This window comes from Callospermophilus lateralis, chromosome 11 (genome assembly GCF_048772815.1).
Source record: "Callospermophilus lateralis isolate mCalLat2 chromosome 11, mCalLat2.hap1, whole genome shotgun sequence".
In the NCBI taxonomy this organism is placed as follows: Eukaryota; Metazoa; Chordata; class Mammalia; order Rodentia; family Sciuridae; genus Callospermophilus; species Callospermophilus lateralis.
This window is the reverse complement of record NC_135315.1, coordinates 40,447,586-40,462,248: the sequence shown is the minus strand read 5'-3', so window position 1 is coordinate 40,462,248 and position 14,663 is coordinate 40,447,586. Positions and strand designations below refer to the sequence as shown.

General features: G+C 53.4%; 1 protein-coding gene across 2 annotated transcripts in view; it reads left to right on the top strand.

Annotated features, from left to right (window-relative positions):
• Positions 1–10,416, top strand: part of Rab11fip4 (RAB11 family interacting protein 4) — a 106,333-nt gene extending 95,917 nt beyond the window's left edge. For both annotated transcript variants that reach the window (XM_076870699.1, XM_076870700.1), the window contains 10 exons: positions 60–194; positions 496–531; positions 1,594–1,693; positions 1,982–2,085; positions 3,037–3,177; positions 5,590–5,671; positions 6,145–6,282; positions 6,359–6,514; positions 7,616–7,759; positions 9,045–10,416. In XM_076870699.1, coding sequence (XP_076726814.1) covers positions 60–194; positions 496–531; positions 1,594–1,693; positions 1,982–2,085; positions 3,037–3,177; positions 5,590–5,671; positions 6,145–6,282; positions 6,359–6,514; positions 7,616–7,759; positions 9,045–9,161 — 1,153 coding nt within the window. In that variant the 3' untranslated portion in view covers positions 9,162–10,416. The remainder of the gene's footprint in view (positions 1–59; positions 195–495; positions 532–1,593; positions 1,694–1,981; positions 2,086–3,036; positions 3,178–5,589; positions 5,672–6,144; positions 6,283–6,358; positions 6,515–7,615; positions 7,760–9,044) is intronic.
• Positions 10,417–14,663: the final 4,247 nt, after the last annotated feature.

Here is a 14,663-nt window from a genome sequence, read left to right as displayed (position 1 = left end):
GCGGGGACAGGGCACAGCCTGACAGCTAAGAAGGTGATTTCCTCCCTCCCCTGGATCAGTGCGGGGCAGACACCAAGGAAGATGCGGCACACGTACAACAGTGAGCTGCTGGATGTGTACTGCTCTCAGTGCTGCAAGAAGATCAACCTGCTGAATGACTTGGAAGCCCGGCTGAAAAACCTGAAGGCCAACAGGTGAGGCCCACAGCCCAGAGGTGGCGGGAGGCCAGGTGGCGCCTGGAGGCAGGAGTCCTGGGCAGGGCAGTCCACTCTGTCTTAGCAGATCAGAGGACACTCAGAGCAGGGCTGATCCTGGGGGCTTTTCCTGCAACGGGAAGTCAAACTGTTTTTTCTCGGGGCCAAGTGGACATGCAAAATCCCTTTAGTGGAGGGTCAAGCCTCATTCTGCATGTTGGTGTCTTGTAATAGGTGGAGTAAAGGAATGGACCAGAACCCCTCTGGTCAGTGACTGTTTCTTCTCTCTTTCTCTCTCCAGCCCCAACCGAAAAATCTCTAGCACTGCCTTTGGACGGTAAGGACCCCTTGGGGGACAATGAGTTGAGAGCTGTCCCCTTAACTATGTTATTGCTGCCTGGAGGCCAGGTCTCTGTGCCCAGACTCAGCCAGTGTCCTATGGGTGCCTGAATGAGTAGAGGGGTATGAGGGTGCCCAGGGCCCTGTAGCAGAGCAGCCAGAGGCCTGCTTCTCAGAAAGAAGTGCACGCCCTTCCTTGCCCTCATTCTTCCCTTGGTCCCCTCTTGGTTTCAGTCAGTGTCGTCACACCTTTGACTGCCTCGGCCTTGTGTGGACTTGGTAGGGATGCCCTGAGACAGTAACCCCACAGTTGTCATGCCTTTCATACAAAAGAGACCCTGGGTTCCTGCTGGCAGAGATGCAGTGAGTCCTGCACAGCTGCCCTGCTGCCCCTGGGGTCCTGTGCCATGCTCCTGTAGCCTGGCCCAGGTCTGTGCCAGGATATTAGCTGCCAGCACCCAGGCTCTGGCTCAGTTCTGGGTGGGATGGCCTCTCGGTACAGACCCTGGCTGCTGCCTATGAGGGAGTAGGGCAGGGGATGTCATTAGAGGATGGCAGCTGAAATTTTCTAAGGATGACCTCTGTAAATGTCCACCTATTTCCAGCCTCATCCTCAACCCAGTGCCAGTAAAGCATGCTGGATCTCTCCTGCACCTTCCTCCAGAGTTCCCTGAGAGGTGGAGGGGGCCGAGCCCGACTGGGCAGACGCAGGAGCTCAGGCCCTGTGCTGGCCTGTGGAGCCAGGCTCCCTCTATTGCAGCTTTCTAACCAGAAGAAAAGGGCCTCATAGGCCAGCCCTGGCCATTTGGTAGCTGTTGGCTGGATGCTGCTATGAAGACGGTTTAGAGGCGTCAGGAAAGAGCAGTTGTTGATGGGCCATGGCTGCTAGCAGCCCCTCCACCAGCCTCAGAGCACGCGATGCTCTCCCCCACTGGCTGAGGGAGGGCGGCCTCCTTGTTGGGGCCACTAGGGTACAGCAGGTTCCCCCAGCCTGTAGCCTGAGTCTGGACCCCACCTCTGGAGGGCCCCTGCAGCCACAATCCATCGCCCACCCCTGCAGGCAGCTCATGCACAACAGTAACTTCAGCAGCAGTAACGGCAGCACTGAGGACCTGTTCCGGGACAGCATTGACTCCTGTGACAATGACATCACGGAGAAGGTGGGCCCTGGGCGGGTGGAGAAGGAAGGGAGTCAGTGTGTGCATGCTCCCGGGGTAGTGGGGAGTACTTTGGGCTGCCAGCTGGGGACTCAGATGACCCTGTACCTTGTCCAAGAGCTAGGGGTAGGGGTGACAGGCACGTGGGCCCCTCAGTGTCATCCTCACTCAACATGACCACTTTTCTCATGCACTGCCATTTGAAGGTCTTGGTCATGAACTTTAGTTTCTAGGTTCTCAGTCCCGTGGCCTCCAAGGTCTTCTCTAGCCCATCCCTACTCTCTGCTGTAGGTAAGCTTCCTAGAAAAGAAGGTGACAGAGCTGGAGAATGACAGCCTGACCAGTGGGGACCTGAAGAGCAAGCTGAAGCAGGAGAACACACAGCTGGTGCACAGGTGAGGCCAGAGCATTGGCTCTGGGGACCGCGGGGCTGTCCCTGTGGCTGAGGCCCCAAGTGAAGCTGATGGCGGTAACTTACAGCTCTGAGGGGCAGAGGAGCTTGACCTTGACTGTAGGCCTGAGGGATTCCCTCTGCCAGGCCAGCAGCCCCAGGGCAGAGCTTGGATCTGCTGTCCCTCACTGCTTATAGTGACCAGAGCCCCATCTCCTTCCTGGGATCAAGAGGAAGAGGCCAGTGTGGGCGGCTGGCAGGAGGGGTCCAGGTGGAGGCCACCGAGCATTGCTCAGTGCTTCCAGCATGGACTGGGACGAAGCAGATGTTGCATTTGGTAGTCCTCCCCAGATGTAGGAAGCTTGTAGACATACCCCAGGGTCTGGTCCTCTACCTTGTGTACACCCTGAGGTCAACTTGGTGGAGGGACCATTGTCAGTGAGATACACCTTAGACTGATACCACCTACGCCACCATAGTGGGTTATAACATCCACAGTGGGGACCTGGCCCTTTGGTCTGACATATGGGCCACTAGCCAAGATGTGCCTGTGTTTGGAGTCATGGTGCCTAGTAACCTGAATTGCTGATCAGAGGGATACTGCCCAGGAAAGTAGAACAAAAATGAGGAGGGGAGGCTCGAGACAGTGTCCAGCTGAGACCAGGCTGGCACTTCCTCTCTGTGCTGCCCTGTGCATCCCACCATCCCAGGTGTGGTGTCACTCCCCTCTGGACCCACGCCAGGTCTGCCCCTGGCTCATATGACTGGCTCACCTCCCTTTAGATGTCCCTAATTTATTTCTTGGCTGGCAGGCCTAGCAGACACTCCAACCTCCCTGGGTGGGCGTGTTGGGATTTGGCGGGGTCAGGACTCCCCCTGTGAACAACTGGGTTGGGATGAGATCCCTCAGGCCCCAGGAGCTTGCGCATCCTGGATCTGTGCCTACCCCACACAGGGTGCACGAGCTGGAGGAGATGGTGAAGGATCAGGAGACCATGGCCGAGCAGGCACTGGAGGAGGAGGCCCGGCGACACCGTGAAGCCTACACCAAGCTGGAGCGGGAGAAGAGCACGGAGCTGGAGCTGCTCCACACCAGGTGCCCCTGCCTTCTGCTGCCTCCCACTGTGTAGTCGGGAAAACTGAGCTGCTGCTGTAAGAGGTCTACTTCTGATGCCTTAAACACACGTGGGCAAGCTGGACACGGGGTGCACACCTGGCATCCTAGCAACTTGGAATGCTGAGGCAGGAAGATCCACAAGTTCAAGGCCAGTCTCAGCAACTTTGAAGACCCTGTCTCAAAAAAATAAATAAATAATAAAAAGGGTGGGGGATGTAGCTCAGTGGTGGAGTACTTGCCTCGTGTGTGTAAAGCCCTGGGTTCAATCCCCAGCCCCCACCCCCGCCCAACACGGGCCTGTTCTTTAAGGAGTATGCAAAAGAAATTTCATAGTAACATCATTCATATTAGTTAAAAGAAGCAATACAAATGTTTAGCAATATTGTTTTCTAAAAATACATTAAAAAACCCAACTTCCTACCTGGTGTCCCAGGCTAGGTGTGATGTTCAGGCTTGGAGCTCCCCTGCTGTCAAAGCCTCTGATCCTGAATCTACTTGGGTGGATTGAACCTGGGCAAAGGGAATTAGAAAACAAGGGTCCCAGTTTTGTATGGGCTCCTGCACCTTGGGTGTGCATGTGGCTTCGCTGTCAGAACCTGAGGCAGATAGGGCAGGGGGTGCACTGGCCCATGAGACTGATTGGTCACCCATTAGACATGTCATTCCCCCATGTCTGCTTCCCAGAGCCCCAGGGAGGCTGTTGCATGCCATGCGGACAGTGAGGGCTCCTTCCCCACAGGCTGGGGTCCCTTCAGCCCCAGCAGAGAAGATACTGTCTTCTTGATGCTCTTAATGCCCCTCAGACCCTGGGACTGTCTCTGAACAGAGCCTTCCCAGGTTGGCTACACCCAGCCTGGACAGGGGAGGTGGCTAGAAGTTGGGCCATGTGAGGTTCCTTGAGGCTCATGGGCGGGCACCCCCTGCTACAGCCAGGCAGACCCAAGGGTCACCTGCCCTGGAACAGTTAGAGGAGACTTCCTGGAACCCCTGGGCCGAGACCAGCCTTGACACCAGGGTGGATTTCAAATTTGAACTTGGGCTTTAGGAGTTGTTTGCTTCCGTTTCCAGAGGTCTCCTTGAGGGCCCCTGCGCTTACTCACCTGCTTTTTGCCCTTTAGAGGATGGGACACATGGGAGAAGACGGTGTGAGCACTGGCCAGAGAGCCAGAGGACAAATACAGAGAGCCACTGCCCTCCCCAGCTACCTTCCCACTGGTGGCCTTTGGACAACTCCAGGGGCCGCTGTTCACGCACAGTATGTGGGCGGTGTTCCCAGAGTCTATGGCATGCTTCCTGCCTGCCTTTACCAGCTCCGGGCCACCTTCCCTGGGTCTGAATTCCTCTCAGGCACTGGCCTTGGGGCCTCTCCTAGAGCTCTCAGAGGGGGAAAGTGGAGATCAGAAAGCCATCCCTCCAGGAAATGACAGTGGTTGGACCTGGCTGTCCATGGAATCACTTGAGGACAGCCCTTTGTGATACTAACAGGATTATTGCATCAGAACCAAGGTCCGGAGGAGGCAGCCTCAGTGAGCACTCAGGGAAGAGGCCTGGTGATACACTGGAGTCAGAAAGGAAGGCAAATATGGTCATTGCCTTCAAACTGCAGACCCAGGGCCTGGTCACTGCCAGCCCCAGGAAGATCTTCTCTCCAACTAGCAGAGAACAGCCCTCTGTGATATTTCAGTCTTCAAAGGATGCATGCAAAAAGAGTCTTTTGTTCTTATTCACAAATGAATGTTTTCTTTTATTGAAAAAAAATAAGAGTGACAACTTGATATCTTTACTGTTTTGCTTCTGCTGGCAGAAAGCTCAGGGCTCTGTGTGTGGAGCGCACTCTATTGGAAATGCTTGGAACCAGAGTGTTTCAGATTTTTTTTTTTTTTCAGATTTTAGAATATTTATATATACCTAATAAGATATCTTGGGGCTAAACCCAAGCCTGAATGTGAAGTCCATATGTGTTTCTTATGTAGCTCAAACACACAGCCTGAAAATGACTAGGGGTACTGAGGTGTCTTATCACTGAGCCACATCCTTTCTTTAAATTTTTTCTTTTGAGACAGTCTCAGTATGTTGCTGAGGCTGACCTCGAACTTGCAGTCCTCCTATCCCAACCTCCTGGGTTGCTGCAATTACAGTCGCACACTACCGTGCCTGGCATGAAAATAATTATATGCAATTTCAGGTTTTGGAGCCTCCTGGGTTTCTGGGTCAGGGATACACAAACTGTGTTATCATTTGGGAAAAAAAAAAAAAAAAATTCTTGTCTCTCTTTCAGTTAGTTTCTGGTAGATTCTTCCCAGGAGGCAGAAAACACTTCAAACTGCCATTTCCTTGTGAGACAATCTGCATTCCAGATTTATGAAATTCATGACTCTCTCCTTTCCTCAGGGTGCAACAATTAGAGGAGGAAAATACCGAGCTCAGGACGACAGTGACGCGACTCAAGTCGCAAACCGAGAAACTGGACGAGGTGAGCAGCATTCTGGGCGAGAAGCTGTATCCACAGAGAAGCAAGGTTGGCCAGAGGGGGCCTTGAGTTCATCCTTTCTGAAACTGAAAAAAAAGAGCTAGACTCCCCCCTTAAAAAATAAAGCAAGCTGTGAATAATGGCGTGTGTTTTCTGCGGTGATTATGGAGTATACATTCTTCATATGATAGGAATGATAGTCTGAAGAGTGAGAGAGAGAGAGAAAGAGCGCGCTTCTGTTGGGGCCTACTTGGTCTGTATGCGCTCTACTGAGCTTCCCTGGAGGTCTCAGGCCTGAGGTGTTCTTAGTTGTGTTTCTGGAATCACAGGGGACCTGCCTGTTCTTTAAGCCATGACTTGGAGGGCTCTGTCCCACTGGGCGGGGTCTCCTACCCATTTGCTCGGAGAAACCCTTGTTTGGGTCAGAGGTGCCCGACTCTGGCCACCCCTTCCCATGACTGGTCTCCTTGCTCCAGGAGCGGCAGCGCATGTCCGACCGGCTGGAGGACACCAGCCTGCGGCTCAAGGACGAGATGGACCTGTACAAACGCATGATGGACAAGCTGCGGCAGAACCGCCTGGAGTTCCAGAAGGAGCGGGAGGCGACGCAGGAGGTGGGTCCCTGCCAGAGGGCCCCAGGGCTCCCCCCAGCGTCCCCCTTACCACCAACCAGCCCCTCTCCCCCCGCAGCTCATCGAGGACTTGCGCAAGGAGCTGGAGCACCTGCAGATGTACAAGTTGGACTGCGAGCGGCAGGGCAGGGGCCGCGGCTCCTCCGGCCTGGGCGAGTTCAGTGCCAGGGCCCGCGAGGTGGAGCTGGAGCACGAGGTCAAGCGGCTAAAGCAGGTGGGCCCTGGGAGCTGGCGTCCAGCAGGATGAGGTGCCCAGGGCAGCCGCGTGGGCTTCCTGCGCTGGGACCGTGGCAAGGGAGCCAAGGTGGTAATCCCTCCTCCTGCCCCACACACTCCCTGCTGCTCCTCTCCACCACCTCACCATCAGGACTGGCCACCTGGCTCATGGCTCAGGTTAAGTGACTTGGCTCTGGCTACATCTGATGGATCTCAGGATCTTTCCATCTATAAAAAGAAAGTGACATTACTGTCCTGTCTTTGATGCTTGGGGTGAGACTGAGACTCAGTCCAGCTGCAGCTTAGTGCCCGGCTGGGCTGGGTTCTCCCAGCAGGACACACCAAGTCTGAGGTTCCATTTTAGTGCTCCCAGGAACACTCCCTTCATTGGACGTCAGTTATGGTGGGGGAGTGGGATCAGGAAGGGGCAGTGACCCTTCAAGGGAGTAATGTCCACTGAAGTCCACGAAGCCCAGCCTGACCATGTGGGCGGGAGTCTGTGATTCAAGTCACATCTTTGAGTTCGTTTCACTTGAGGCAGAGGAGCGGGCAGCTGTGGTGCTCCCAAACCTAGCCCTTCTCCCATCCAGGAGGGGCTCCCGGGGCTCAAGTGCAAGCCTTAAAGCATCTTTAGGCAAGAGCTGGCGCGTAGGGTTGATGTCAGCTGATGACCCCTTCAGGAGGGATGGGTGCCCAGAGCGCTTGCCACTCAGCAGAATTCCAGAGCTCCTGATCACCCAGACCCCAGAGCAGGGCTGTCCTCAGCAAGGGCCAAGGTTGCAAGATGAGCTCCCAGTGGGCCCCAGGGAGGAAGGAATGGCCAGGCATGCTCCTGTCCAAGAAACATGGCTCCTCTGGGCAGGGCAGTAACTCCCCCGCCAACCCCATGATCTCAAAGGGACTCCAGGTCCTAGACCAGGATCTGGTCCTCCACCCTGACTCCTGGCAAAGGCTGCATCCTCGTCAGGCCTCCTGAAGTGGCCACAGCACATGCTGAGGGAGGGTGCCTGCGGCTGTAGGGAGAGAGTGGATACAGAGAGAGGGTTCCAGCAGACTCCAGATGCCTCTTACAGTTGATGTTGTCTTCACCTATCTGTAGGAGAACCATAAGCTGCGGGATCAGAATGACGACTTGAACGGACAGATCCTGAGCCTCAGCCTCTATGAAGCAAAGAACCTCTTTGCTACCCAGACCAAAGCCCAGTCTTTGGCTGCAGAAATTGACACAGCATCTCGAGATGAGGTAGCCTGTCCCCTTGATCTTGGTTGGACCCTAGCCCCTCCCCCTCCCCCTCGCTCTCCCCCTCCCCTTCCCCCTTCCCCTCCAGGACCATGAGCCCCAGGCTGCCCAGGGCCTGGCCCCTGAGTATCCCCACCTACCACTACCCCAAAAGACAGGCACAGCTGTGCAGGAGGTGGCCACAGGGGAACAGGTCAGCTCTGGTTTCTGCTGAAAGGAGCACAGGTTTAGGACAGGGTGGAGCATGAGTCTGAGCTCTGCCAGAGAAGTGCAGTAGGTCACATCTTCATGGAGACCCAGGTTAGGCTGTGATCCCACCACCCTTGGCAGGAGGGCAAGGGAGCTGGCATTTCTCGAGCGTCGGCTTTTGCGCATGTTCTCATTTCACCTGATAACTCTGGGGCTTTATGAATACCTCCATTATAGACCAGGAGACCAGGGCACAGGCTCACCCAGCTGCAGTGGGAGAGGGACCCTGCTGTCTAGCACCAAAGCCCACTCTTCTACAAATGCCACAACTCCTGGCCACATTTTAACATGACCCTAAGACCCCATGCCACTGAAACTTACACTCTTCCTGGGACCCAGAGCTTATGATCAACGTCTGGCCTCAAGGAGCTCCTGACTGGTCACCAGCACCCCTAGCCCCAGGGCAGAGGCAACAGTTCGGCTGCACCCTAAAGGACACAATAGGAATTACCTCAAAGAAGGGCAAGGGCAGGACTTGGGTGGGAAGGAAACAGCTGGCAGCCTCAGAATCTTTGGTGCCCTGGAACTGTGAATGTCAGCCTTGATATACTACATGTCTTTAGTGGGCACGGTGGCGCACTCCTGTAATCCCAATGGCTCGGGAGGCTGAGGCAGGAGGATCATGAGTTCAAAGCCAGCCTTAGCAACAGTGAGGCCCTAAGCAACTCAGTGAGACCCCGTCTCTAAATAAAATACAAAATAGGGCTGAAGATGTGGCTCAGTGGTCAAGTGCCCCTGAGTTCAATCCCCAATACCCAAAATAAAAATAAATAAATAAATAAATGCTTTTGGCCAGTGTGGTCAACCTTAAAAAAAAAAAAAAAATTACCCACCCCCAGTGCCTCCACAAACCACTTACATTGCCTAAGACCCTTGTCCTGGCCTCCAGGTGCTGGTGTTAGTGTGGGGTCTTGCCTTGCCCAGGGCCTCCTGGGTCCCTCAGTCATCAGACACTAGCTCACTGCAAGCCTGGGAATCTGGGCTCTGCCACACCCCCATCTAGGCCTAGCCTCTGACCTGTCTCTTCCACTCCCTTCAGCTAATGGAAGCTCTAAAAGAACAGGAGGAGATCAACTTCCGGCTGAGGCAGTACATGGACAAGATTATCCTGGCCATCCTGGACCACAACCCCTCCATCCTGGAGATCAAGCACTGAGGAGGGACTGGCTGCAGAGCGGCCTTAGACCTGGGGACCAAGGGGCAGGCCCTGCCCCAGGATGTGGGCCTGGGCCCACACTCACACTGTAAATGTACCTCTGGCCACCATGCGTACCGTGTACTGGTGTATATGTGGGCTGAGCGTGGGACCATGGCTGGTGACACCTGCGCAGTGAGCTGTGTGTGCACTTTGTGGTCCCTTTGCAAGGGGCAGAGGGTACTGGCAGCGGGGAGAACAGGGTCTGCCATGGGAGAACTGGACACTTGTGTTTCACTTACTGGATAAAATGATTCTACCTCTGGGATAAGGATTAGAAATACTCTAGGGAGAGGGGCTCTTCTCTCCCTGCCCCACCTCCCGGGACGAGGAGCAAAATCTGATCTTTTCCAGGAGTTTGGTTGCTCTTTCCAGCCTCTTTGGCCATCAAGCCCAGGTATTTGAGCTCAAAGAGAAGGAAGGGGCATCTAGGGGGACCCAGTGGAGGAGCCCTCGGGCAGCCCTCTGTGGGGCAGTGTACGGTGTCCACAGGACTCGGGTTCGCAGACCTGTGGACAGGCCGTCCTCATTGGTGGGGTTCTTGGCATCTTGACGTTCTCCCTGCCCTCCCCGCCTGCTCACCTACCTCCCCTTTATGGTTTGGTTTTGTTTTTAAGACAATGAAATAGAAGCACTATTCACTTGGGTATAAAATGAAGAAATCAAAAGGAAAGCAGCAGCTTAGGAGGTGGGGGTGTCAAAACAGGTTGGGCAACCAAAGAAAGGATTCCCAGAGGGGCAGGGCTGCCCGCAGCCGCGCAGACGAACTGTTGCTTGTCACTGGTGGGCTCCTCACGGCCTGGTGAGGGCAGGCCTCGGGATGGATTCCAGAATCCGAGCTTGGGCTCCCCTGGGGAGCTAGAGTGGCCCCCTTCTTTGGTCTTCATCCAGGGGAACAGACACTGCGCTGGTGGGACATGCAGGTGGGAAAGTTGCAGGGAAACCTTTGTCTTCCGTGCTTTGGACACTTGGTGGGAATTTCCATCGTGGATTTTTAATGTGATCTCTTGTTCTAGGCAGCAGGGAGTAGATGTGGTCCTTTCCTTTGAGTTTTCCAGTCTATCTGAATTTTCTATAGCTTGTGATTCGTTTCCTTTACCCAAATCTACATAAACACATATGGTCTTATTTCTTCCCTGCAGTTTCTTGTTTTCTTCAGCACATCTAGCGGGAAAAGGAAGGTTCGGGCATGTTGGGGAGGGTAGAGAGGGGTGTATGCAGAGAAAGGTGGGCATCGGAGGATGAACAGGGGACCTGGGGGACTTGGGTGTGTCCCCAGGTTTGGAGGCAGGGCTGTAGCCAAGACTGATCTTTGTTCCATTCCAATCAACTTTGCTTCTGTTGGATTTTGTGATTTCTTTTTAATATATGCAGTTTGGTCTCATGCTGCAAATAACGGGGCTGCACTGGTTCTGCCCGGGACTCTGGAATTACCCATGCCCAGAAGACTGGCTGGGGCATTTTCTCTAGAAGGCCCTGTTCTCAGGACACTGGGCTCCCTCAAGAGTCTGAGAACACACAGGCAGAGAAAGGTGGCCTGAGGAGTGGGTCTCTTGAGAATTTGCCAGAAGCAAGGAATGGCCACAACCAGAGGCAAATGACAAGTTGCGACATGGCATTGGCCTGGGTTTTCTATTGCAAGAAGTGCCACTAGGCCGGCCAAGTCAGGGCCCTGGTCCATGGGGGTGAGTATTTAATAAGTAAAATTGCATATGTTCTTTAGCTGCATGAGTGCAGATTCCAGAGAAGGCCACAGAAGTCAGAGTTAGAGCCGCTATGAAGGAATTTCTGCCAGGGGAAGAGGGGGTGGGAAAAGACAGCCTGCTCCATTCTCCTCGCCTCTCCCTCTAGGGGGCGCCATTGGCATGGGTTTCCTGAGAGGCAAAAAAAAAAAAAAAAAAAGCCAGGTCTAAAAGACCCTCTGGATCTGGGCCAGTGTCAGAGAGGCCTCTTAAAGAGGGACTTTTAAATGAGGGAGTGAATTCCCTGTAACACACACCTTCCATTAAATCCAACTTCCTTACTTTCTTCAGCCAGGATGCATTTCTTGTCTGTCAGCTCAGCTTTTTTAAGATCAGGTATGTTTGGGGGCTGGAGATGTAGTTCAGTGATAGAGGGCTTGTGCAAGGGCCTGGATTCAATCCCTACTGCCGCCCCCCACACCCCACCCCCAAAATCATGTATGTCTTTAAAATGCTCTTCTGATCCTGAAGGCTAGCCTGATGGGAGCCGACGCCCCAGCTCCACAGCCCTGCTCTTGCTGTGTTTTCTGCCTCCCTCGCTCTTTTTTCCAGCTGGGAGTTCTACCCCAGCTGTCCCTTGTTGTATTGCTAGGTGGTAAACATGTGCCCAGTTAGATTTGAACTTCAGGCTAGCCACAGTGGTCACACCTGTAATCCCAGAGGTTTGGGAGGCTGAGGCAGGAGGATCATGGGTTCAAAGCCAGCCTCAGCAACTTAAAGAGGCCCTTAGCAACTCAGCAGGACCAATAAAATAAAATAAATAAAATCAAAAAAAGGGCTGGGGATGTGGCTCCGTGGTGGAGTGCCCCTGGGTTCAATCCCTGATAACAAAAAAAAAAAAAAAAAAAAAAAAAAAAAATTGAATTTCAGATACACAGCAAATAATTTTTCACTTTTAGAATATATATGTTCCAGTTAATACTTGGGACATATTTTAAATGAGCTTTAAAATTTTTTGATTCCCCAAAAGGGCTGGGGTATAGTACAGTGGTAGAACATTTGCCTAGCACATGTGATGCCCTGCGTTCAATCCTCAGTACCCAAAACCAAACAAACCCAAAACCCATCTCTGGACATTCTGGTTTAATTGGTCCTGACCCCTAACCCAAGCCTCTGAATTTGGGAGTACCCAGGTGCATCTAATTTAACTGGGTGTTTTATGGGAGTTTAGAGTGAGGGTTGTTTTTTGCCTACCAATAGGACAGATCAATAGTAATCTTTCTGAAGTTTAGAGGGTTTTGTTTGGGGGCGGAGGGGGGTTCTGGAGAAGATTCACATTTTAAGGAACATTGAGCTGTCTTTGCCCTCAATTGGAAGCCAAACAAAATTAGCTAATGTTTTCCTTTTTTAAGTTTTAACTTTGAAATAGCTGGAGTTAGACCTGGATTTTATTTTATTTTAAACTGGTAGATCTATTTGAGAATCATCAGAGGGGAGTTCCTTTTTCTTGACTTTATTTCTGATCTATAAAAACCACAAAGCTCCAGAAACTTCCAGACCTCTGGAGGCTTCTAGCAATGGGCACTGCAGTTACCTGGAGAGATGAGGAAACTCTGATGACTGGGCTAACTCCCCAGAGGTCCAGACTGAATTGCTGTGGCCCCGGCATCTAGATTTTAAAAGAACTTGTTGTTACATATTCATCATGCACACCATATAACTATTTGATTTGGCCAATATCCCGCCCACCCCCTGGTCCCTTTCATCTACTGATCTCCATTTGGTTTTCATGAGATCCCCTCCCCCACACCTTTCTTTTCCTTTTTCCTCTCTAGCTTCCACATATGAAGAAAACATATAACCCTTGACCTGAATTTGGCTTATATCCTTTAACATAATGGTCTCTAGTTCCATCCATTTTCCTGCAAATGACATAATTTCCTTTTTATTTATGGCTGAGTAAAAAAACCATTGTGTATATATACCACATTTTATGGATCTGTTCATCTGTTAGTGGATGCCTAGGCTGGTTCCATAGTTTGGCTACTGTGAATTGTGGTACCTACGTGTTTAAAGACCTCAGGTGATGTCCGTGTGTAGCTCAGGGCTGAGACCCCTTGACCTAGAAGCTTGTTGGCCAGAGGTCAAGAAAACTGGTAGCAGTGGCCTCTGGGCTTGTTGAGCCAGGACAGGCCCAGGGCCTGTGCTGAGACGGTGGATGGTGGTTTTACCTGTGGTGATGTCAAGTAGCCCTTGCCCCAGGATGGGAGTCCAGATGGCCTCGGGACCAGTAGATCCAGCTGTTCTCAGCAGCCTGGAGATTAGCAAACTTAGGTGGGCAGCAGAGTCTCTGCCCCTGAGTCAGAGATGACACATGTTGAGATGTATTGACCACGGGCCCTTTACTAAGTGGAGGCAGAACAGAGTTGGCTGAGAGCTGTTCCCTGAGAGCCACCTGCTTACACAGCTGAGCTGGAGGGACCCTGGCTTCGTGGGCTTTGTCTGTGCTCTGACCGGGCAGATGAGGGAAGGCCTGGCTCTTCCCATTGTTAGCCAAACCAGACCCAGGCTCAGGCCTTGGAGGCTCCAGGTGCTAGTCCACTGACCAGTCTGATTCCTGGCCCAGGTGGGGGCCCTTTGTCCCAGCGAGGGACATCATAGCCTGCCAAAGCCTGCAGCAAGGCCTGGTGAGGTGGGGAGCATTCAGTCCCCTCTGTGTGCTCCAGGTGTGTGTGAGAGCTGGCTCTAGATGGGATTGGGTGGTCACCATGCCAAGGAAATGACTTTGGTCACCTGGTAGATCCCTGGTGGCTCTGTAGGGGGCTGAGTGAGGAGAGGGGCCATTTAGGAATTCAGTGCTAGCATCCCCCATGGTCTCTCCTCCCTGTCCCTCCCTTTGGGACCCAAGGTCTCCTCTGTAGGTTGGTGTTAAGACGGAGGCCCGCCCCACAAGGGCTCTGAAGTTAGAGGGGCCGTACCCTTACCTGGTGACTTGGAGCTCTGATCTTAGGGACCTCAAGGTCCTGACACGTGTACCTGTGATGGGCAGCTGAGGAGGGCTCCCACGGGCCCGCCCCACCTGCCTGATGGGACGATCCTAAGGGCCTCTGCCGTCCTCTGGCTGCCCATCTGAGAGGTTACCAGCTTTCCAGAAAAGTTTGTGTCTATGAGCAAGACCCTGGTGAAGGGCAAGGCCACCGTTCTCACTGGGTTCCGCATGCTCCTCCTCTCTCCATTGTGACTGTAGTGTAGGGCTGTCTGCCCCAGAGACACCAGCTGGGGAGGGCATCCCGGGCCACCTCTGCTGCCAGTCTAAGTGCTGCTGTGCCCGGGGTCACCCTGCACCCTGCTGGGACCGCCTGCTTTGCTGTGCTGCCTGGGCTGTTTTTGTCTGCATGGTTTGGGGTCTTTGTCCTCGTGCCTTTTCTTCCCTGTCACCACTGTATAGGATTCTCCCTGTGTCCCCACTGCCCCCTTTTCTACACACTCTCGTGGTCGCTGCCTTCCCAGCCCTGTAAATGTGGACATATGCATCCTACTTTGTAACCTCGGGCCTCCTCCCCGGGCGGCCAAGCTTCCAGGCACTTTGACTACCCACCAAGACCAGGCCCGCCTCCCCTCGGCTCCCCCGGCCTCACCCTGCCTTGTAGACTCGGTGACTTTGTACAGAATATTTTGTCATTGTCTTAAGCACTGGGGGCCTGGCACTGAGTCCCACCCCCAGCCTGCGGTTAGTTAGAAACCTGAATCCCAGGTAAGGGCAACTTCAACTTTGTGTAAA